Source organism: Eubalaena glacialis, chromosome 12 (assembly GCF_028564815.1).
Source record: "Eubalaena glacialis isolate mEubGla1 chromosome 12, mEubGla1.1.hap2.+ XY, whole genome shotgun sequence".
Classification (NCBI taxonomy): domain Eukaryota; kingdom Metazoa; phylum Chordata; class Mammalia; order Artiodactyla; family Balaenidae; genus Eubalaena; species Eubalaena glacialis.
Genome location: NC_083727.1, coordinates 63,152,568 through 63,178,692, shown reverse-complemented (window position 1 = coordinate 63,178,692; position 26,125 = coordinate 63,152,568). Strand labels below are relative to the sequence as shown.

General features: G+C 34.8%; 1 protein-coding gene across 2 annotated transcripts in view; it reads left to right on the top strand.

Annotated features, from left to right (window-relative positions):
• Positions 1–18,276, top strand: part of MANEA (mannosidase endo-alpha) — a 73,866-nt gene extending 55,590 nt beyond the window's left edge. The window contains exons 4-6 of one of the 2 annotated variants that reach the window (XM_061207408.1): positions 12,230–12,306; positions 13,139–13,165; positions 15,994–18,276. In XM_061207408.1, coding sequence (XP_061063391.1) covers positions 12,230–12,306; positions 13,139–13,165; positions 15,994–16,051 — 162 coding nt within the window. In that variant the 3' untranslated portion in view covers positions 16,052–18,276. Of the gene's footprint in view, positions 1–12,229; positions 12,307–13,138; positions 14,347–15,993 lie in introns of those variants that run through there. The other variant, XM_061207407.1, reaches the window with a different exon arrangement.
• Positions 18,277–26,125: the final 7,849 nt, after the last annotated feature.

Genomic DNA, 26,125 nt, shown 5'->3' with positions numbered 1-26,125 from the left:
AAAGGGGTTGCCTTTTCTCCATATCCTCGCCCAACACTTATTTCTTATCTTTTTGATGATAGCACCTCACATCTGTTATTATGACTATGTCATTTTAGTCTTGATTTGCATTTCCCTTATTGATTAGTGATGTTGAGCCCCTTTTCATGTAACTGTTGGCCATTTTGTTGTCTTTTTTGGAAAAAAATGTCTCTACAGGTCCTCTGCCCATTTTTTAATCAGATTTTTAAAAAGTGAGTTGTATGAGTTCTTTATAAATTTTGGACATTAACCGCTATCCAACACATGGTTTGCGAATATTTTCTACCATTCTGTAGTTGCCCTTTCATTTTGTTAGTTGTTTCGTTAGCATTGCAGAAGCTTTGGGGTTTGATCTAGTTCCCCTTACTGATTTTTAATTTTGTTGTTTGTGCTTTGGGTGTCATATGCAAAATATCATTAATAAGACCAATGTCATGGAGCTGTTTTCTTCTAAGAGTTTTGCAGTTTCAGGTCTTATGTTTAAATCTTTAACCTATTTCGAGGCAATTTTTGTGAGTAGTGTAAGGGTAGGGGTCCAGTTTTCTTTTTCTCCATGTGGTTATCCAGTTTTCCCAACACCATTTATTGAAGAGACTGTCCTTTACTCATTATATATTGTTGGTTCCTTTGTCATAGAGTAATTGACCATCTGTGTTGGTTTATTTCAGGGCTCTCTACTTCGTTTCATTGATCTCTGTGTCTGTTTTTATGTCAATACCATACAGTTTTGATTACAATAGATTTGTAATATCGTTTGAAAATGGAGTGTGATGCCTCCAGCTTTGTTCTTTTGTCTCAAGATTACTTTGGCTGTTCAAGGTCTTTTGTGGTTCCATACAAGTCTGAGGATTGTTTTTTCTATTTCTATGAAAAATGCCATTGGATTTTGATAGAGATTGTGTTGAATCTATAATTGGCTTTGGGCAGTTAATTTTAACAATATTAACTCTTCCAATTCATGAATATGGCATTTCTTTACATTATATTGTGTCATCTTTGATTTCTTTAGGCAAAGTCTTGTAGCTTTCATTGTACAGGTCTTTCACTTCCTTGGTCAAATTTATTACTAAGTATTTTATCGTTTTTGAAGCTACTGTGAATGCGATAGTTTTTTTTAAATTTTTCAGATGTTTCATTTTTAGTGTAATAGAAATGCAACTGATTTCTGTGTACTGATTTTATGTCCTGCAACGTTGAGTCTTTGGGATTTTCAATATGTAAGATCATATCATCTGACAATAGTGACTTCCTTTACTATTTGGATGCCTTTTATTTCTTTGGCCTGATTGCTCTAGATAGGATACTTAAGTACTAGGGTTGAATAAGAATAGTAAAAGTGAGCACCTTGTTCCTGATCTTAGAGGAAAAGCTTTCACTTTTTCTTCACTGAGTACGATATTAGCTGTGGGGTTAGTGTATATTGCTTTCAATATAATTAGGTGTGTTTCTTCTACACAGTCTGTTGAGTTTTTATCAAGAAAGAATGCTGTGTTTTGTCAGACGCTGTTTCTGCATTTATTGAGATGATCATATGATTTTAATCTTTCATTCTGTTAATGTGCTGTATCATTTATTGATTTGCATATGTTGAACCATCCTTGAATCCCAGTAATAAATCCAACTTGGTCATGGTACATAATCCTTTTAATGAATTCTTGAATTTGCTAGTATTTTGTTGAGAATTTTTGCATCTGTGTTTTATAGGGAATATTGGTCTATAGTTTTCTATTTTTGTAGGGTTCTTTTCTGGCTTTGGTATCAGGGTAATACTGGCATATAGAATGAGTTCAGAAGTATTCCCTCCTCTCCAGTTTTTTAGAAAAGTGAAAAAGATTGGCATTAATTCTTCTTGAAATGTTTGGTAGAATTCACCAGTGAAGCCATCTGGTCTTGGGGTTTTCAGGGTTGGGATGCTTTTGATTACTGATTCAATCTCCTTAAATGTTATTGGTCTGTTCATACTTTCCATTTCCTGGTTCAGTCTTGGATGGTTAAATTATTCTAGGAAAATATTCATTTCTTCTAGGTTATCTAATTTTTTGGCTTATAATTGTTCATAGTAGTCTCTTAGCATCACATATATTTCTGTAGTGTCAGTTGTAATTTCTTCTCTTTCATTTCTGACTTTATTTCAGTCTTTTGTTTTCTTAGTTATGCTTGAGGCTTTTCCTTTTCCTTTTTTTTCCCCTGAAAAACCACCTCTTGATCTTTTATATACTTTTTCTGGTCTCTATTCCATTTATTTCTGCTAGGATCTTTATTATTCCCTTCCTTCTGCTAACTTTGGGACTAGTTTGCTACTTTTCTAGCTCCTTGAGGTGCAAAGTTAGGTTGTTTATTTGTGATCTTTTTCATTTCTTAATATATGCATTTTCCACTCTCAGAACTGCTTTTGTAACACCATAGGATTGTGTGTGATGTTTCCATTTTCATTTGAGATATTCTTTAATTTTTTTACTTTTTTAAAAATTAAAGTATAATTGACATGTAACATATTAGTTTAAGGTATACAAGGTAAAGATATGATATTTAAGTATACTGTGAAGTGATTAACCACAATGAATCTAGTTCACATCCATCACCATATATGGTTCCAAAATTTTTTTTCTTGTGATGAGAACTTTTAAGATCTACTCTCTCAAGGACTTTCAAATATGCAATACAGTATTATGAATTATAGCCATTATTCAGTACATTACATCCCCATGCTATATTCATCCCCATGCTATATTCATCTTTTAACTGGAAATTTGTATGTTTTGCCCACATTCCACCTCCATGCTCTGGCAACCACCAATCTGTTCTCTGTATCTATGAGCTTGGTTTTTTTGTTGTTGTTTTGTCTTTCTTTTCCACATATAATTGAGATCGTATGGTATTTGTATTTCTCTGACTTACTTCAGTTAGCATAATGCCCTCAAGGTTAATTCATGTTGTTGCAAATGGCAAGGTTTCATTCATTTTTATGGTGGGATATGTTTTATATACGTACACATCCTTTTTTTAATCCATTCATATGTTGATGGACGTTGGGTTGTTTCCTTTTCTTATCTTGGCTATGTAAATAATGCTGCAGTGACCATGAGGGTGCATGTATCTTTTTGACGTAGTGTTTTTGTCTTCCTCAAATACCCAGTAATGGAATTGCCTGACCATATGATGATAGTTCGATTTTTAACTTTTTAAGTAACTCCCTACTGTTTTCCATAGTGGCTGTACCAATTTACATTCCCAAAAATAGTGCACAAGGGCTTCCTTTTCTCTACATGCATGCCAACACTTTTTATTTCTTTTTGATAATAGTCATTCTGATATGCATGCAGTGGTATCTTATTGTGGTTTTAGTTTGCATTTTCCTGATGAGTAGTGATTTTGAGCATCTTTTTGTGTTTTTGTTGGCCCTCTGTATGTCTTCTTTGGAAAAATATCCTTTCAGAACCTTTGCCCATTTTTTTAATAGGTTTTTTTGTTGTTGTTTTTTGCTTTTTGCTACTGAGTTGGAGGACTTTATATATTTTGGATAATAACCCCTTATCAGATACATGATATGCAGATATTTTCTTCCATTGCCTCTTTATTTGTTGATATTTTCCTTTGCCGTACAGAAACGTTTTAGTTTGATGTAGTCCCACTTGTTTATTTTTGCTTTTGTTGCCTTTGGTTTTGGTGTCAAATCCAAAAAATTGCAGCCAAGACCTATGTCATTGAGCTTACTGCCTATATTTTCTTCTAGTTTTATGGTTTCCATTCTTACATTCAAGTTAATCCACTTTTAGTTCTTTTTTCTATATGATGTAAGGTAGTGATCCAGTTGATGTAAGGTAGTGATCCAGTTTTCCTAACACCATTTATTGAAGAGCCTGTCCTTTACCCATTGTATATTTTGGCTCCTTTATCATAGATTACTTGACTATATATGTGTGGGTTCTTATGTTTAATTTTGACATTTTAAGTATAATATGTCTAGGTGTGGTTCTCTTTGGGTTCATTTTATTTTTTATTTGGCACTCTCTGGGCTTCCTTGATCTGGATGTATTTTCTTCCTCAGGATGGGGAATTTTTCAGTCACTGCTTCTCCCTATAAGTTTACTGCCCCTTTCTCTCTCTCTGCTCCTTATAGGACAACATCAAGCAAACTAACTTTCACACAAGTGTCCCAGAAGTCCCTTAATTTATCTTCACTGTTTTTCATTCTTTTTGCTGCTCGGATTAGGTGAGTGCCTCTTGCCCTGTCTTCAAGTTCAGTGATCCTTTCTTCTGCTTCTTCTAGTCTGCTATTGAACCTCTCTAGTGTATTTTTCAGCTCTGTGACCTCTGTTACATTTTCTCTTTGTTGACGTTTTCACTGTGTTCAACCATTCTCTCCTTGAATTTGGTTAGCATTTTTATTACCATTACTTTTCATCTCTTATCAGGTTACTTACTTACTTATCTCTGTTTCTTTAAGGGTTTTTCCCTCTGAGGTTTTATCTTGTTCTTTCATTTGGAACATATTCCTCTATTTCTTCATTTTGCTTGACTCTCTGTGTTGGTTTCTATGCATTTGATGATACATTCACCTCTCTCTCTGTCTTAAAGCATTGGCCTTGCATATGAGATGAACTTTATCATTCAGCCCTTCCCTAGCTCTTGGTTGTCTCAAACCTTTGTAGTTGTCTAAGCAGCCTATTTTATTTTTAACAGCTTCTAGTAGTTGAAGATGTGCTGAGACCAGTCACTGTCCTTAAGGAGAGGATTTCAGGTAGCACCTAGATTCAGGCTGATTAGAATTTAGACCCTCAGCCAGCAGATTTTAACAAGTGCAAATATATTCAGTCCTGTAGGACCACAGTGTAAGCCCTGCTGGCCACCAGAGCCTGGTGATCTGGGGGTGTTTGTTTGCTGGGTGGCAGTCATAAAAATTGGGGCTCCAGTTAAGTGTCTGTTCTTTTCTGGGAGATACCAGTGAGCTATAGTGAGGTAGAGGGAGAGCAAAAAGATGGCATTCTCTGACCTCCATACCCTGAGCACCTCTGTAGACTCTGCAACTGTGCCAAACCTGAAGCTCCCCCTGACCACCAGAGCCAAGTGATATAGAGGCATCCCCTGGCAAGCTGCAAAAGTCAGGGCACCAGCCAAGGATATAAGAATATAACTCCTTTTAAGAATATAACTCCTTTTCTGAAGATAACAGTGATCTGGAGCGAGGCAGAGCGAGAGTGCAAAGATTGTGCCCACTGTCTCCATTCCCTGAGAGTACCTCTGTAGGCTCTTATAAGAAGTGTGCAAAACCAGAAGCCTGCCCCACAGGCCAAAGGTGCTATAGAAGGAAATAGGCCTGTTTCTCAGAAAGACTGTGGGTATGTTTCAGTTGGATATCTGTGCAATGCCGTAGGAGTGGTACTCTACCAAAAACTGTCTGTTGTTACAGTGCCATGGGACCCAGGACACAAGCTCCCCTGGCCTCCAGGTCCAGGTGATCAAGAGGTGTCCCTTCCTGGCAGCTGCAAAATCTAGGTCACCAGACATGTAGAAGCTCCCCTCTGGGAAATACTGGTGCTCTGGAGCATGACAGAGGGAGAGCTCAACAGTGACACCCACTACATGGAGTGAGGCAGATGGGGAGCACAGGGACAGCACCTGCTGAAAGAAGAAAAAGATAAAAAGGAAAAGAAAGTAAAAAAAATGGCACCTGCTGGCTTTAGCAAGCAGAGGGTGAACAGGAAGATAGAGCCCTACAGCCTCTTTCCCCATAGAATATCCCAGCAGACCCTTGCCTCTCAGACCAATGCTTTTAAAACTAGCCAATGAGTTTCTTTTACATAAAATTTGGGTGCTTTTTGAAGGGCTGCTTCTGCACTGGTCCCTGGGATGGATGAGTCTGCATGCAAGCTCTTTAAGAGCTACATCCCTTTGGCTATTCAAAGCCAGATATTTTGGGGACTCATCTTTCAGGGGCTGGTCTTAGGAACTGGTATGCCAGATGTGGGATACAAACTATTTGTTCTTCAGGGAGAAGCTCTGGGTTTTGAGTTCTCACCTGATTGTATGTCACTGCTGGGATGGGGTTTATGGTGAGATCGTATTTCAGCCTTTCCTACCTGCTTTGATGTGGTTTTCCTCTCGTTTGCCAGATGTGATGGGGTCACTCCACCAGGTTCTTTTTGGAGGAGATTGTGCCATATTTAGCTGTAGATTTGGTGTGTCTATGGGAGGAGGTAAGTTCAGGATCTTCCTACATCACCCTCATCACCAGAACCATTTATTTTTCCTACTAGAACAGAGATATGTCAATAAAATTATAAAGTAAAACTACAAAGAAACAAAAATGTTTGACAATCGCTGAGACACAATTTTGTAAAGAAAGTTAACAGTAATCAGCTTAAGTACAGTGAATTATAAAGATCTGTTGATATGGAGGAAAATAACCAGAAGAAACACAAAAATAATTGTCACAGCACATGGAAACATTTCCATAAAAAGTTAGCTTCTACTTGGTCATTTAATTTTTCAGCCCTGTTTAAATTTACATTCCACTGCAGTTTCTACCTGCATGTAATATCTTTTCCACCCCTTCACTTTGAGTCTGTGTGCATCCTTAAAGCTTAATGGGATCTCTTAAGAACACCATACAGTTTGGTCTTGTTTCTTTATCCATCCAGTCACTATGTGCCTTTTCATTGGTGAATTCAATCCATTTACATTCAGAGCAATTTTTTTTACACATATGTATTTATTCTTTTTTAGATTCTTTGCCATGATAGATTATTATAAGATATTGAGCTTCTATGACATCGAGTTTGGTTGATATGGGACCCTCCATGGAAGCCAGTTTCTGCCACTGATTTAGAAACGCTGGTTGAAGCTCTTTGTGTCTGCCACCCCAGTTACCAGAATTCCAGGTCTGGGGGATACAGTGGGAGAAACATTTTAAATATTTATTTATTTTTGGCTGTGTTGGGTCTTCGTTTCTGTGCGAGGGCTTTCTCTAGTTGCGGCAAGCGGGGGCCACTCTTCATCACAGTGCACGGGCCTCTCACTATTGCGGCCTCTCTTGTTGTGGAGCACAGGCTCCAGACGCCCAGGCTCAGTAGTTGTGGCTCACGGGTCTAGTTGCTCCGCGGCATGTGGGATCTTCCCAGACCAGGGCTCGAACCCATGTCCCCTGCATTGGCAGGCAGACTCCCAACCACTGCGCCACCAGGGAAGCCCCCAGAGCAATTATTAATATGTAATCTTATCAACTGCAGTCTGGTTTTGTATTTCCATTATTTCTTTTTCTCTCTTTCTGCCTACATTTGTAAATTGGTTATTTTTCATGGTGGTATGGTCTTTTTCCCCGTTTTGTGCGTCTGCTCTAGATTTGTGCTTTGTGGTTATCAAGGGGGGGTTCCATAAAACATCTCATAGATAAAACAGTCCATTTTAGGTTTATAGAAACTTATCTTTAACCCCCTAAGGTATCCATTATTTTGCTCCTCCCTTTTGCATATTGATGCCACAATTTACCTCTTTTTTATTGTATATTTATTAACTTATAGTAGGTATAGTTATTTTTCCTACTTTCATTTAACCTTTATACTATAGTTGAGTAGTTAACACACCATCCTCCTACAGAATTATAGTTTTCTAAGTCTGGCTGTATATTTCTCATCTTTACCAGAGTATTTTGTAATTTTGTATGTTTTCATTTCAGCTTGAAGAACTCCTTTCAGCATTTCTTGCAAGGCAGATCTAATAGTGGTGAACTCCCTCAGATTTTTTTTGTCTGGGAGAGGCTTTACTTCTTCATATCTAAAGGATAACTTTGCTAGATAAAGTAGTCTTGGCTGGCCATTTTTATCTTTCAGCTCTTCAAATATGTCATTCCACTGTCCTCTGGCCTATTGAATTTCTACAGAGAAATCTGCTGATAGCCTATTGGCAGTCTTTTGTAAGTTCTCTTCTTTTTTTTTTCCTTGCCTGCCTTTAATGTCTTGGAGAATGTCTTTTTGCATTGAGATACTAGGATGATCTACTAGCTTTGTGGACTTGTATGTCCAAGTCTTTCCTCAGATTTTGGAAGTTCTCAGCTATTATTCTTTAATTTAACTTCCTGCCCCTGCCTTCTCTGTCTGGAATTCCGATTATCCTGACATTTGTCAGGATATATGGATACCCATAGATCAAGTAGGAATTCTTTGTTCTTTTTCTAAGTTCCCTCTTCTCTTTTGTGTTATTTCAAAATTTCTATCCTCCATGTCGGTTTTTCTATCTTCGTATGCTCTGCCTTGCTGCATATTCTCTGCATTGCATGCTATCCAGCTCCAGAATTTTTGTTTGGTTCTTTCTTAAAATTTCTTTCTCTTTAATGAAGGGTCATTTTGTTCACATATTTTATTCCTGGTTTTATTGAATTGTGTTTCTGAGTTTTCTTGTAACCTGTTGAGTTTCTTCATAACATCTATTTTCAACTCTTTATCAGATAGGTTGCAATATTCTGTGCCTTTGAGTTTGATTGCTAGAAATAATTTTTATGTGATGCCATGTTTCCTTGATGTTTCCTAATCCCTTTAGATTTGCATTGTTGTTTTTGCATATGAAGTAGTAGATACCTTCTTAACTCTTTTCTTGTTGCCTTCAGCAGATGGTATGTTATATTCTGTAGTGTTGATATTATCCGAGTTTTTACTCTGTTTTTGTGAATTTATACCTGCTCCAGTCTTCTTGTTCCCTCTTTTGGGTGAGTTTTTAAACATTTATGCCCTCTCTGTTTCTTACAGTTCACCAGGCTGGCTATTGGAAACCTCTCTTGTTTTCCAAAAGGTTGCTATAGCTCAAGCTCATGGTTTCTGAGCATGCTCTCAGTCTATTGGAGCTTTCTCTTGCAGTGGCACTTGGGAGCCCACACAAGGAGCCAACATAGAGTGGGGGGAAAGTGTGGGTTTAGCACTGGGTACATTGGGGGCACCTGCAGATCCAGTAGGGTGATCCGAGTGGCTCCTAGGTGGACTTCTGCTAAGAACAATCCCTTTCCCACCAATTGAAGTTCTAATTTGCATATTGTTCCTAATATCCTCCCTACCCCCGGTTATAAAGCTCCCATCTTAGTACTCCAGTTGCTGGTGAAGAAATGATTTTTCCAGCCACTTCCAGTCTAGCTGGGCACTCACTCACTGCTTTCCTTTTCCCCTTCCAGTGTTTCTTTGGGCAGAGGCATGGTGCCAGGAAAGCTTTTCTTCTGCCTTCTGTTGCAACCTCCCGTTGGGAGGACTAGACTTCTGCAAGTTCTCTGTCTCATATGTGAGTGCCTGGCAAGAACAAAAAGGGTCTAGGCAGTTTGGCTGGCTCCTCTGGTTCCCCAGCTTGAACAGACGTTTGTCTCTTACCATCTTTGTGGTGGGTTAGACAACTCCTGGGTTCCTTGGAATAAGACACTAGGTCCCAGAACACCACAAAGGCACTTTTGCTCATGTATGAATGTCCAATTTGTTGATTTAAAAAGGAATATATAGTAGGAACATTTTATGTCATCATGTTGCTAATGTCACTCTCCAGGATCATCAGATTTTCACTTTAGAAAGTTCACTTTGGGTGCATGGTCAAAAATTAGAAGCATGAAATGAGGGAACATTTATAGGACCCTTACTTCCCCATCTAAAGATAATGCAAACATTTGATTTTATATATAACATTCTATCATTTTTAAAGTCATTGTAGTATTGGTCTAATAGATTTTTCCAAATGGAACAGTGGAATGGTGATACATCACATTATTTATTCACTAAACCTACAAGGTAATATTATTGCAATTAATATTTTCCCTCATTTCTAACTTATTAAGTATTGTATAAAATAATGGCTTTTTGAATTACTATAAATGTATTGATCTGCACTTCTTTACGAAAAAGAAGGAAGCTATGTAGAGTTTGCAACTTTAAAAGCAAATTCATTATAATATAGGATATTTGCTTAAATTTGGTGTCCTTTATATATAAAATGGAAACTTACTTAGGAAATGTTACAGCTAAAGGGAGATTACCCAAGGTTACATTATATAAGAGTATGAAAATACCCATACCATTGCCACTTTTCTTTCAATTGAAGTTACAAAGCACATACATACCAGAGCTACTGCAAAATCTAACTGCCCTCGCCATACTTACAATATACTGCACAAATGAAATTGACCTTACTTTGTTACTAATAAAAACTTTCTTTGTATAATATTACTGAAATCTTATTTTATTAAAAGTAGAGAATTATAGTTTCACTAAATGCTGTCTGACTTTATAATTATGTGAAAACTAGTAGCACTGATTAATGTAAAATATATTTCACTTTAATTAGGTGGTTGAAAACAAAGGCATTTTATATTGCAGTAGCATAGAAGTCTCTAATTCCATACATGCTTCATAGAAACCAAACTCTAAAATTAAAATATTGTCAATAAGTTGATTATATTGCCATAAAGTATTTTAATGGTAAGTCAGTAAAATTAGTAATAAAAGTGAAAATTCTCAGTTGTTTTTGCAGATCTTAAGTAGACAGTACACATGATATTTCCCTTAATCTACTCCAGTAGTTATAAATGACATACAAAATGGTTTTGGTAACCATAATTAGTTTTTCTTGATTTATATATAACTAACCTTTTTTGGTTACTGCTTTCTGCTATCATGGTAAACCACATCAATAACAAGCATTCTGAAAATTATTGTCCATTATAGTACTAGTTTTTGATGTTTTAAAGTAATTTTGTTATAAATTATTTGAATAAGAGTACACATTAAATGTAGATTATTTTGTAAAATGCTATTTTAATGGTATAGGAGAAGCTGTCATTTTTGCACAGCAAAGGAAACCGTAAACAAAACGAAAAGACAAGACTTCCCTGGTGGTGCAGTGGTTAGGAATCCACCTGCCAATGCAGGGGACACGGGTTCAAACCCTGGTCCGGGAAGATCCCACATACTGCGGAGCAACTAAGCCTGTGCTCTAGAGCCCGCAAGCCACAACTACTGAAGGCCATGCTCCGCAACAAGAGAAGCCACCACAGTGAGAAGCCCACGCACCGCAACGAAGAGTAGTCCCTGCTCGCCGCAACTAGAGAAAGCCCGCACACAGCAACAAAGATCCAATGCAGCCATAAATAAATAAATAAGTTATAAAAAAAAATAAAGACAGCCTAAAGAATGGGAGAACATATTTGCAAACAATGCAACTGACAAGTGCTTAATTTCCAAAATACACAGACAGCTCATACAACTCAACAAAAAAAAACAAACAACCCAATCCAAAAATGGGCAGAAGACCTAAATAGACATTTCTCCAAAGAAGAAATACAGATGACCAGTAGGCATATGAAAAGATGCTCAGCATTGCTAATTATTAGAGAAATGCAAATCAAAACTACAATGAGGTGCCACTTCACACCTGTCAGAATGGCAATCATTAAAAAGTCTACAAATAACAAATGCTGGAGAGGATGTGGAGAAAAGGGAACCCTCCTACACTGTTGGTGGGAATGTAACTTGGTGCAGCCACTGTTGAAAACACTATGGAGGTTCCTCAGAAAACTAAAAATAGAATTACCATATGATCCAGCAGACCCATTCCTGGGCATATATCCAGACAAAACTAGAATTCAAAAAGATACATGCACCCCAATGTTCATAGCAGCACTGTTCACAGTAGTCAAGACATGGAAACAACCTAAATGTCCATCAACAGATGAATGGATAAAGATGTGGTACATATATACAATGGAATACTACTCAGCCATTAAAAAAAAGAATGAAATAATGCCAGTTGCAGCAACATGGATGCAACTAGAGATTATCATACTAAATGAAGTCAGAAAGACAAATATCATATGATATCACTTACATGTGGAATCTAAAATATGCCACAAATGAACCTATCTATGAAACAGAATCACGGACTGGTAGTTGCCAGGGGAGAGGGTTGGTAGATGTAAGCTTTTATATACAGAATGGATAAACAACATTCAATATCCTATGATAAACCATAATGGAAAAGAATATGAATATAAAAAATGTGTATATATGTATAACTGAATCACTTCACTGTATGGCAGTAATTAACACAACATTGTAAATCAACTATAATTGAAAAAGCATTCACCTTAAATTAAGGTTATTAAGTCAGTTTATTAAAAATATGGGATATGATTTCCTTTTTATTTTTACATCATAATTTTTTCTCTAATCAATATTTTTTGTTTTAGGTCACTTTTCACATTGAACCATATAAGAATCGAGATGATAAAAACATGTACCGAAATGTCAAATACATTATAGACAAGTGAGTTTCTTCTGTCCTATAATTACTGTTATATGATCCAATGATAATTACTGTTATAAGAAAAGTATATTTAAATTATATTTGAGAGATTTGAATGACTTATAGTATGACATATTATTAGTTTAAACTAATTTTGTAATGAATACTGCAATCATTGTAAAGAACATTTCTGATAATTTCCTTATAATTCACTTTCTGTATGAATAGTTACAGGTTCCTGTTTTTACTGTTTTATGTGTATATTAGACTATGATTTCTGTCATCTGACATTTAAATTGGTATTCTGTAAATCTTATGAATATAGAGTTGTCTTTTTAAAAGAAAGTTCAGAGTATGAAATATGAATTGTTTTTTGCAATTTTGAATTGCTATTAGATATGCTATTAGATCTAATATTTTCATTTAGTATGATTACAAGGAAAGAATTTATTAATACAGTTTCATTTTGTTTAAGGGTTTACTGATAATAGTCTGTGACAGATGCCATACTCTTACAAAATCATGTCAGCAACAGTGGGACATTTATCACTTATACAAAAAAAAAAAAGTATTTTCATGTAGAAAATGGGCTTTTTATTGTGTTAGTCATCATTTCTAAACCTCAGTATAATTTCTTGTTTGTTAATGTCTTAATGTATCCAGTATCTCATTTTTCAATGTGTAAAATTAAAAATGCATTTTTAATGTTTACACTTATATAGCTAATTCCCCAAAGGTGAACAATGTGCTTAAACTGCACTGATTACCTTCATTTTCAATACATAAACAATTATTGTCTATTGCAAATGAGTTATGAATATTCATTTTGCTTTCATATATGTTTGTATTCTAGATATGGAAATCATCCTGCCTTTTACAGGTACAAGACTAAGAACGGCAGTGCTCTTCCAATGTTTTATGTCTATGATTCCTATATCACAACAGCTGAAAAATGGGCCAATCTGTTAACCAGCTCAGGGTCTCAGAGCATTCGCAACTCTCCTTATGATGCATTGTTTATTGCACTTCTAGTAGAAAAAAAGCATAGATATGAAATTCTTCGAGGTGGTTTTGATGGAATTTATACGTATTTTGCCACAAATGGCTTTACTTATGGCTCATCCTATGAGAACTGGGCTAAGCTAAAAATTTTTTGTGATCAGTTCGACCTAATGTTCATCCCAAGTGTGGGCCCAGGATACATAGATACCAGCATCCGTCCGTGGAACACTCAAAACACTCGCAACCGAGTCAATGGGAAATATTACGAGGAGGCTCTGAGTGCTGCACTCCAAGCCCACCCCAATATAATTTCCATCACCTCTTTTAATGAGTGGCATGAAGGAACTCAGATTGAAAAAGCTATTCCCAAAAGAACCAGTAATACCGTGTACCTGGATTACCGGCCTCATAAACCAAGTCTTTATCTAGATCTAACTCGTAAGTGGTCTGAAAAATACAGTAAGGAAAGAGCAACTTATGCATTAGATCACCAGCTACCTGTTTCTTAATGCATTGATTAAAGTTTAATAAATAATTATAGAAATCACCTAATTTCAATACATTCCTTTTGTTTTGAGTTATGGAAAGAAAACTGTCAAAGTCAGTATGTACTATTATCTCTAATAAAAATAATTTGTACATTTTTAAAGGTAGTAACATTATCATTGCCACCTTTCACGATGGCGATGTTGCACTGAGAAAAGCTGTGCAAATAACATTCCTTGTGGCATAATTTGCTGAATTTCTGACTGGAATTGAAGTCCTGCTTTATAGCTATTTTTGTTTCACAATAGGTAATTGCTTGTGTTATACAGAGTAGTTAGCACACAATTAAATCCTACTTGTATTATGGGCCCAAAGAAATAGGACTGTGTATATATTTGATATGTCTATTGAAGAACAAAGACCTAAAAGATAATGTACATGGTTCCTTTTTCATTTTTTTTAATGATCCAGTCAACTTCGTCATATTAGCATTCAGACTGAATAACTCTCCAATAACAATTCTTCAGAAAAAAATCATATGCCTTAAGCCTTACTGTGAACCATATTGTGTTAGGAAGGTCTGCTTTCTACAGCACAATATGTATCATCATTTGCAGATTTTTGGTTTCCTAGAGCTTGCTAGGTGTTTTGCATGTCTAATGTTTCTACATTATAATGCTGAATTTCAGGCTTTAGAAGTAAGGAAAATCTTTTCATAAAGGTTAAGGATTGCTTCTCAGTTATTTAAAAAAATAGCTACTCTACAATTATTATGAAAATACAATGCCTCAAATGCTATTTTAGGATACCTTGTCAATCTTTAACTTATTTTATTATTCATATTTTTAAATTTAATGTTAATCAGAGACCAACTGTTAGATAAGAAAAAGTTGATACTATCATTGGATTGCCTTCTTTTAAGATTTTAAGCTATTTTTACTAAAACTAATAGAGAAAATTTACTTACCATTTCAGATTTTAAGGATATGGAGATGAAAGTTCATTACTAAGTTTGACTTTTTATTAGGTATAACACTTAATGATGGAAATATTTAAGACTTTATTGTCTATAATATAACATCCCCATCTAAAAACATTATACTTTTATGTTACCTAACAGGTTAAAGAGTTGTGATCAATTGTCATATTGTGACAAATTAATCATCTGTAAAAATGAATCTCTTTATTTTAAAAACTAGAGAAAATACACTCTATTATTATAGTTAATATTTGTAACTAGAACTATAGTAAAAAATCTAATATATATGCTATTACATGAATTTTTTTTTAGATATTTAATTTATTAAATGTAAGCAATAGGGAAATACTAAACAACAATACATATAAATATTCTGAATATATGGACATTCATTCAGAAACAAATTAGCAGTGGAATTTACCATAAAATAACTCATTAGACAATGAAATTTAATTTTAAGCCATGCTTTTGAAGTTAACTATCATGTCTTTGAAAAGAAGCATGATTAATGTTAAACTTATTTATAACTGAGAATTTGCCATTTCTCAGAATGTTCAGACCATGGGAAATCAGTATAATAGTAATTAGTAATTCACCTTCTAGAGGAAATTACAAGAATAAATCACTGTAATGTTACAACTAAGCATCTTCATAGTAACACTCATACAGATATAACCTGTGGATTTTTTTTTTTCTTACATCCAGTTAGCCACTATATGTTATCTTAGGGATAAACTCTAAATATGTTATACCTAATAATATTTATAACATACCATATTTTATTAAAGTTTAGTTAGAGAGATCTCTAACACAGGAATTTTTGTCATTGCTTATGTTGTATGTTTGAACCCATAATGACAGACAATTTTATGAAATAGTTCTGAGATTAAGAGAAAGTGTATAAAAACAAGGTCAGCAAATCCTCAACACGGACACCACCATTTCTCTCCTGCTCCCATTGCAGACATATAGATAGATCATCTAGGACTGCAGAATTTCCCTCTGAGCTTTGTTCTAATGCACTACCCCAACCAGCCACTGACAGTCGGTTTCAAAGTAAGAAAAAATAGATTCTGTCTTCATTGCAGAAAGTTAATTAATTCTCAAGGGAAGAATGTTTGGAATCAGCTCTAATGATACTTTACTGATTTATAACTATTTGAATATCATGTTTCTTTTCTCCTGTTCTTAAAAAAACAGTTATTAGAAGGAATTATCTCTAATAATTTTGTTATTCTTAGGGAAGGACGCTTTCAAAATCTTCCTCAGGTATTCATTACAGCTGCCTTTACCATTTGACTTATAACAAGTTTAGATTGCATAATCACAAGAAATCAATTCTTTGCTTTTATTTAATTCAATAAACTAAAGTAACTGTTAAAGAAAAAACAGTGTAATATATGCAATGCATGAATCAAAATGAATTATTTTATGGTTTAATCAGTCTAATTGTTTTGACTGTATAGAAACCAAATCTTTCTTTTACTACTCTCTTTAAGGACTGATATTGTCAAAAACTGCTGTAATTAATGTTGATCTCAGCTGTATATTAACTTTTTTGTTTTAAGAGTAATTTTAAAATGACTATTTTGTTACATGAAGTAGTTAACTTTCACCTAATAAAAGCATACACGGAATAAATTGTACGTTAGATATAAAAATCTTTTTTTTGAAATGTTTTATTTAATTTCTGATTAACAGTTCAAAAGTAGTATTCAGTCGCCACTCTATATATCTTCTCTATTTGAAATATACAGCATTTAAAAAGTAGGTATCTTTTAACTGTACTTTTAAAATCTGTGAATTTGTGTTATACACACAAAAATATGAATTTTTTAAATTTGGAAGATGGTTTCTTATTTTTTTATTCTTTGGGCATAATCATATATGAGCTCCAACATCCTTTAGAAAATTGATCTTCCCCTAAAACAGCAAAAGTAACAAGCCACTAGAGAACCTACCAAGTTCATAACCAAGCCCTTTTTGAAACTGATCACAGTTATTCAATTTAAGCACAGTGACTGCTCCTAAACTCTATAGTGCCTACAGAAGCAGTCCTTAAAAGTCTTTATCTAAATTTTGAATTAAGGTTGAACACTCTCATGTCCCATAGTGTAGAAGCAATACTTTATTTATGACCAGCAAAATTTAAGTTATTTTTATAAATATTTACAATTTCAAAAGGAAAAATTGAGCCAAAAAGTTTTTGGCTCAGCTATTCCTTTTTTTTAAAAAAAAGTACTGTAAATTTAAATGTACTTTAAATTTAAATTATATACTGACTGTTATATATCCACATAAAGGCTAAATGTTATAGTATGCTTAGTATAGGATTATTATCCTTGAGAATGCAGGTACTACTTTGGCTTACTTACAGAGTCATCCTTAGTCAAGTCAAAGAACTTAGCGGTAGTGCTATTATATTCCAACTATCACTGAATGGGGGAACATTTTTCAATGTTATTAGATTTTGTTGTTATAATTACCATTTATTATATCAAAAGACAAAATAATTTAAGACCTAATAAGCAAATACTCATAGATCTAAAATTTACTGAAGTCAAAACATAGTGACACTTTTTATATTGTATGTTCTAAACTTCATTTAAAGCATCTTATATATTGAAGTTCAAATTTCTCATTTATATAACCTTAAATGTAACCATAAAGTTAAAAAGCCTTTTAGAGTCTGTCTCATTGAAATAATTATTTCATGAAACAAAATAATGATGTACCATGGTAGTGATAATTCTGTATACAATTCAACTTACAGTATATGATTGTATTGTCATGCTTTTGTGTTTTTACTTTAGATTTTTTTTATTAATTTTTATTGGAGTATGGTTGCTTTACAATGTTGTGTTAGCCTCCACTGCACAACAGAATGAATCAGCCATACATATACAGATTTCTCCTACTTTAGATTTTTAACCTAGTCTTTTAAAAAGTCAAAACAACAATCATTATAAACAATACAAAGTGGCAGTCTTCAGCTACTCAGTAGCATTTAAAATACATTATGTCCATGCATAAAAGTATTTTTCAGTCCGTTTTATAAAAGCCATTTTCAAAGCACTATATATCACCATGTTAATTTGATTATAGTATCTAACAATGTGACTTTTATACGGATCTTGAAAATATCATATGCAAAAGAGAAAAATACTTAGAAGAAATTCAATTGTAATACATGCAGTACAGTTTAGAAATGTATATGTTTGAACAGTCACCTAAGAATAGCAGCCACACTTTTTTTAGTTTATACATACTAAATTTATATTTGAGTACTGCCGTTCTATATATCGTTTTTAATTACCCATATTATCCATATGGCAGACGATTAAGCCATTACTATTAAAATTGTGCAGTCCAATCTGACTTCATGTAAAAAGTCAACTGCAAATCTGATAGCTAAATTCTTACTTGAAAATTTGCTGCATTGTTATATTTAAAGTACATTCTTGAAAATTATGCTCTTGGCTTTTTAGGTTCTTGTAAGAACAATATTTAGTGACAGTCATTATATGAACAGTAGTTGAGCTGAAATTCTGTTTTATTTTTCCTCATGACTGTTTGTAGCTAAAGGCTTAATTTAATCCTCAAATAAAATATTCCATTAATGCACATTATTTTCTCATTTCATTTTTTTACTTGAGTCATTCTTAAATAAAATTTAGGTAGTGTTTCCTCCTATATGTGCATGCTGATTCTTTGCAAAAAGGATTTGACATATTTTTCATAAGAAACTGTTACAAAATTAATATATATAAACGAATGATGGAATTTTAAAAAGGAACATACATATATGATACTAGCATATATGGTTGACTACACATTTGGTATTGAGAGCTTCTGAGTAGTTAATGCAAGATGTTACATGGCTCTTGTTGCCAGAAAAGAAGCACCTCCTTTCATATGCAAGGCAAACTTTGCCTTGTCAATACATTTTAAAATACATTTCTCAAATAGGCATCAGGTTTAAACCCTATAGAGTCATAGTTTAAAACCTATTGGAGACTGGTAGGCAATATAAATGCATCAGGTTTAAACCCTATAGAGTCATAGCGACTGTGGACAACTGTCATCTAATAAGAGTAGTTGCTAACAGCTCCTGTCAGCATTGCCCCTTCTGTAGCTGTGGGTCCCTAAAACGAGGAAGTATGTATGCCTGCGTGTTTGTAAATTTTTCTAATTATAACATGCTGGCAGATACTGCAAAAGATTTTTAAAATATTCGCTGGTTGGCTCTAGTTCATTGGTCACTAGTTTGTGACTGCTGATGTAAAGATTGTAAAACTGGATTATGAAAAATGTCCTGAACGTTTTTTAACACTCAAGGGGATTTCATATGACTAGTTATTGTGATGATTATTGGATATATTCCAAGTATAAAACAATAAAACACAAGTCAGTGAAAGTGAATCCATGTGGCTCTGATGGTGTGATGATAGCTTTCCCCAGGTCTTATCTCATCAGAAATTAAAGCACCAAAAAAGTGAGTTAGGTGCATATCTCTCAGCCAATCTTCTCTATTATTCCTCCTAATTTGACTTTTGAATAGCTGATTTGAATTAATACTCACTGAGAGGGACTTGGAATGCTTTTTATTCTGTTGCTTTTTAAATATGGATCCATTGTTGAAGCCTGGCAAGTAGGTAGAAAAAAAACTGTAGATAATTGTGTTTAATTCTAGTCTCCACTTCTGCAACCTACTTTCTGTCCTTTTACTGCCTGCCTGCCTGCCTGCCTCTGCCTACCTGCCCGCTATTCAGCCTTCCTATCTTTCTTAGTCTCAACTCACCTGCCTTTCTTATCTGCTTTGTTTCAAAAAGGATGTTAGTGATTTGTTAGAATACATAACATGTAACAATATAGTCTCAAAAGGAGAGCAAGAATAAAAATACACTTATTGAGCCCAGCATTAAATAAAAACTGAATAATGTGGTAAATACACTGCTAAACTGGTGGTAACAAATTTAACTCCAAGCTTTGAGTAGCCAGTATGAAAAAGAACATCTCTTCATGTACACATTGTGCATTGTCCATAGTATAAGATAGAAATTAATTTCTCAAGAAAAGTATAGCTGCTTTGCTATTAAGAGAGGAATTTCTTCTGAGGAGTCTCATAAAGAAGATACTAATAATATAATACAATAAAGATTATATTAATCTTAATAATGAGTGTGGTGGTGAAGGGGATATACACTTAAGTCAGGTGCTAGCTTCTTTCAAGATACATTTTTTAACTAATAAAGCATTATGTTTTAGGTGATGCAGTTTACATTTTTGGATTCCTTATGTCTAATCAGCTATATCCATGACAGAGCTTTTCTCATAAGTAATCAAAATGAAAGGCAACTGAGTCAAATATAGATTAGTTCCAGAAGGGAAAATGAAATTAACTATATAGCTCAGAATTTTATACAGAAAAAGATTTATATTTGCTGAATTGGTAGTATATTAACCATAGCTCACCATTCATTAACAAAAAATAAACCAAAACGTTTACTATAAACTGATCTGTCCAGTTTCTGTATCTTTAAAAGGAGGGGATTGGGTTGGATGATGGCTCAGATTGCTAATCAGCACTAAAATTATTTTTATATTAATGTTATTAACAGCATCAAAAGAAAAAGAAAAAAGTCTGCATTTCTATAATTAAGACAAAAATCTGCCGGGGGGGGGGGGCGGAGAATTCTATAAGACTATACCAACCTTAAAATTAACATTTGTCATCCAATCTATATTTTATTACTCTATCTTTTCCTTTCATATAACATTGTTTTGGATATTAAATATGTTCATACAAATAGAGTGCCTAAAACAGCCCTGAAACATGGTAATGTTCAACAAATGTTGGCCATTACTGTCATTTTTATACTCAAAAGAGGAACAACCCAAATGTCCTTCAGTGGGTAAAAGGATAAATTAACCTGGTACATTCATACAGTATTGCTTGGCAATAATAAGAAACAAAACACTGATACATACAACCACATGGATGAATCTCAAATGCATTATGTTAAGTAAAAGAAGTCAGCCTCCAAGGATTATGTACTTTATGATTCTATTTATATGACATTCTGGAAAAGACAGAACTACAGACAGATTAGTAGCCACTAAGGTTTAGGAGTGAGGGAACTATTCTGTATCCTGACTGAGGTAGTGATTACCTGAGTCTGTACATCTCCCCAAATTCAAAGCTATACAACTCCCCCACCAGCAAACCCAAAACAACAAATGAATTTTCTGTATATTAATATTTTTAAAAACCCACAATGTGGTATTACTACACACTGATACAAATGGCTAAAATTAAAAGGACTGACAATGCTAAAGCTCTCATACTTTTCTGATGTTAGTACAAAACATTTCACCTACTTTCAAAAACCATTTGGCATTTTCTTGTTAAGTTAATCACTATCTTTACCATATGACCAACAATACCTCTTCCACTAGTAGTAGACTTTCTCATCTTCCCTCCTCATTCTCTCCATTCATGACACTGTCATTCATGCCACACAACCAGAAACCTAGGGTCATTCTTTGCCTTATCACACTCTCTCATGCTCTAAATTCCATCAACCATTAAGTACTACTTCCTTTTTTCCCTAGCTATTTCCTAAATATTTATGCTATTCTGTGTGCTGTTTCTGATCATATCCAGGACATCATCATTTTTCACTTGGCCTATCATATCTTCTCAATTAGTTTATATACCTACTGTCTAACTCAAATCAATCTCTAGACTCAGAGTCTAGGCCATTCTCTTGCTTCAAATTATGTAAGTGACTCCCAATTGCCTGCCTATGGAAGAAAGCACAAACTTCTTCACAAGGTATACAAGATGTCCCATTAATGTCCTATACCTACAATGACAGTCTTCTCTCCTCTTTTTTTTCCCTCAGAGTTTCTGCTACAGTAATATTATCCCTCAGATTATACTTCAGAGGGATAACCAAAATTTATAACCTCATGAAGACTGGGGTTTTTTGTGGTTTTTTTTTTTTTTCAAGTGATGTCTTTCCCATTGTTCCTCACTTAGTTTCCTCCTACTGGAAAGAGGATGAGAATGGGACAGGAAAGTAAAGGAAAAAAAGGAAATAAATATTTCTAACAAGAATCTAATGTGTATCAAACACTGTGTTAAGTGCTGTCCATGTTACTTCATGAAATACTCATCCAACATTCTGAGGTAGCTTTTGTTTATTTTATAGTTAAGAAAACTATATGTACCGAAATTGCCGGTGTCCCACAGTTGAGTAGAAATAGAGCTGAGAAAACTATGCCATTCTACTATAGTGTCAACTTATGTGGTAATATTTCCCTACACCCAAGGTTTTTCCTACACTCATACAGGTTAGGCAGAGTACACTTCTAGCACCTGCTACTTTGTTTTGAGATAAGTTTCATACATGAGTATCTTTCTTTCTACTATAAGCACATTGAGGGTAGGAAATATCTTTGTTTTAATTTCTTTTAAGAACATAAAATACACATAGAAAAGAGAACATAATATAGAAGTCTCTTTAAAAAATACAGTCATAGATCCAACACTAAATTTAATGAAATGCAGCATTCCCTGGAACTTTGAAGCCTGGCCCTAATTAGTGAGTGTGTCTTTTCCACCTTTATATCCCCAGTGCCCAGCACAGAGTAGGTGCAAATTAAACATTTGTTGAACTGAAGATAGATTCATATGAAACTTTGCATATACAAAACAATGTGTTACACAAGATTTCTGTTCATGAACATTTCTTATTGTTATTCTATTCCCCTTGGGCTACTTGCAAGAAAACTGTAGACGTCTTCCATGATTTCATGGTTGTAGCCAAATAATATTGGCATATATAATTTCATTTTATCTGCATTAACTAACATTAAAAATGCAGCTGTAGGAGACCTTCAAGATGGCGGAGGAGTAAGACGTGGAGATCACCTCTCTCCCCACAAACACATCAGAAATACATCTACATGCAGAACAACTCCTACAGAACACTTTCTGAACGCTGGCAGAAGACCTCAGACTTCCCAAAAGGCAAGAAACTCCCAATGTACCTGGCCGTGTGGCTGACAGGGTCTTGGTGCTCCAGCTGGGTGTCAGGCCTGAGCCTCTGAGGTGAGAAAGTGAGTTCAGGACATTGGTCCACCAGAGACCACCCGGCTCCACATAATATCAAACGGCGAAAGATCTCCCAGAGATCTCCATCTCAACGCTAAGACCCAGCTCCACTCAACGACCAGCAAGCTACAGTGCTGGACACCCTATGCCAAACAACTAGCAAGACAGGAACACAACCACACCCATTAGCAGAGAGGCTGCCTAAAATCATACTAAGTTCACAGACACCCCAAAACACACCACTGGATGCGGTCCTACCCAACAGAAAGATGAGATCCAGCCTCATCCACCAGAACACAGGCACCAGTCCCCTCCACCAGGGAGCCTACACAACCCACTGAACCAAACTTACTCATTGGGGGCAGACAACAAAAACAACGGGAACTACGAATCTGCAGCCTGTGAAAAGGAGACCCCAAACACAGTAAGTTAAGCAAAATGAGAAGACAGAGAAATACACAGCAGATGAAGGAGCAAGGTAAAAACCCACCAGACCAAACAAATGAAGAGGAAATAGGCAGTCTGCCTGAAAAAGAATTCAGAATAATGGTAGTAAAAATGATCCAAAATCTTGGAAATAGAATGGAGAAGATACAAGAAACTTTTAACAAGGACCCAGAAGAACTAAAGAGCAAACAAACAATGATGAACAACACAATAAATGAAATTAAAAATTCTCTAGAAGGAATCAATATCAGAATATCTGAGGCAGGAAGAATGGATAAGTGACCTGGAAGATAAAATAGTGGAAATAACTACCGCAGAGCAGAATAAAGAAAAAAGAATGAAAAGAATTGAAGATACTCTTAGAGACCTCTAGGACAACATTAAACACACCAACATTCGAATTATAGGGGTCACAGAAGAAGAAGAGAAAAAGAAAGGGACTGAGAAAATATTTGAAGAGATTATAGTTGAAAATTTCCATAATATGGGAAAGGAAATAGTCAATCAAGTCCAGGAAGCACACAGAGTCCCACACAGGATAAATCCAAGGAGAAAAACACCAAGACACATGCTAATCAAGCTATCAAAAATTAAATACAAAGAAAAAATTTTAAAAGCAGCAAGGGAAAAGCAGCAAATAACATACAAAGGAATCCCCATAAGGTTAACAGCTGATCTTTCATCAGAAACTCTGCAAGCCAGAAGGGAGTGGCAGGACATATTTAATGTAATGAAAGAGAAAAACCTACAACCAAGATTACTCTACCCAGCAAGGATCTCATTCAGATTCGACGGAGAAATTAAAACCTTTACAGACAAGCAAAAGCTAAGAGAATTCAGCACCACCAAACCAGCTTTACAACTAATGCTAAAGGAACTTCTCTAGGCAGAAAACGTAAGAGAAGGAAAAGACCTACAATAACAAACCCCCCAAAATTAAGAAAATTGTAATAGGAACATACATATCAATAATTACCTTAAATGTAAATGGATTACATGCTCCCACCAAAAGACACAGACTGGCTGAATGGATACAAAAATAAGACCCATATATATGCTGTCTACAGGAGACCCATTTCAGACCTAGGCACACATACAGACTGAAAGTGAGGGAATGGAAAAAGCTATTCCTTGCAAATGGAAATCAAATGAAAGCTGGAGTAGCAATTCTCATATCAGACAAAATGGACTTTAAAATAAAGACTATTACAAGAGACAAAGAAGGACACTACATAATGATCAAGGGATCAATCCAAGAAGAAGATATAACAATTGTAAATATTTATGCACCCAACACAGGAGCACCTCAATACATAAGGCAAATGCTAACAGCCATAAAAGGGGAAATCAACAGTAACACAATCATAGTAGGGGATGTTAACACCCCACTTTCACCAATGGACAGATTATCCAAAATGAAAATAAATAAGGAAACACAAGCTTTAAATGACACATTAAACAAGACAGACTTAACTGATATGTATAGGACATTCCATCCAAAAACAACAGAATACACTTTCTTCTCAAGTGCTCATGGAACATTCTCCATGATAGATCATATCTTGGGTCACAAATCAAGTCTTGGTAAATTTAAGAAAACTGAAATCGTATCAAGTATCTTTTCTGACCACCATGGTATGAGACTAGATATCAATTATAGGAAGAAAACTGTAAAAAATACAAACACATTGAGGCTAAACAATACACTACTTAATAACCAAGAGATCACTGAAGAAATCAAAGAGGAAATCAAAAAATACCTAGAAACAAATGACAATGAAAACAGGATGACCCAAAACCTATGGGATGCAGCGAAGGCAGTTCTAAGAGGGAAGTTTACAGCAATACAATCCTACCTCAAGAAACAAGAAAAATCTCAAATAAACAACATAACCTTACACCTAAAGCAATTAGAGAAAGAAGAACAAAAAACCCCCAAAGTTAGCAGAAAGAAAGAAATCATAAAGATCAGATCAGAAATAAATGGAAATGAAATGAAGGAAACAATAGAAAAGGTCAATAAAACTAAAAGCTGGTTCTTTGAGAAGATAAACAAAATTGACAAACCATTAGCCAGACTCATCAAGAAAAAAAGGGAGAAGACTCAAATCAATAGAATTAGAAATGAAAAAGGAGAAGTAACAACTGACACTGCAGAAATACAAAGGATCATGAGAGATTACTACAAGCAACTATATGCGAATACAATGGACAACCTGGAAAAAATGGACAAATTCTTAGAAAAGCACAACCTTCTGAGACTGAACCTGGAAGAAATAGAAAATATAAACAGACCAATCACAAGCACCGAAATTGAGACTGTGATTAAAAATCTTCCAACAAACAAAAGCCCAGGTCCAGATGGCTTCACAGGCGACTCTATCAAACATTTAGAGAAGACAAACATTTAGAGAAGACCTAACACCTATCCTTCTCAAACTCTTCCAAGATATAGCAGAGGGAGGAACACTCCCAAACTCATTCTATGAGGCCACCATCACCCTGATACCAAAACCAGACAAAGATGTCACAAAGAAAGAAAACTACAGGCCAATATCACTGATGAACACAGATGCAAAAATCCTCAAAAAAATACTAGTAAACAGAATCCAACAGCACATTAAAAGGATCATACCCCATGTTCAAGTGGGGTTTATCCCAGGAATGCAAGGATTCTTCAATACACACAAATCCATCAATGTGATACACCATATTAACAAACTGAAGGAGAAAAAACATATGATCATCTCAATAGATGCAGAAAAAACTTTTGACAAAATTGAACACCCATTTCTGATTAAAAA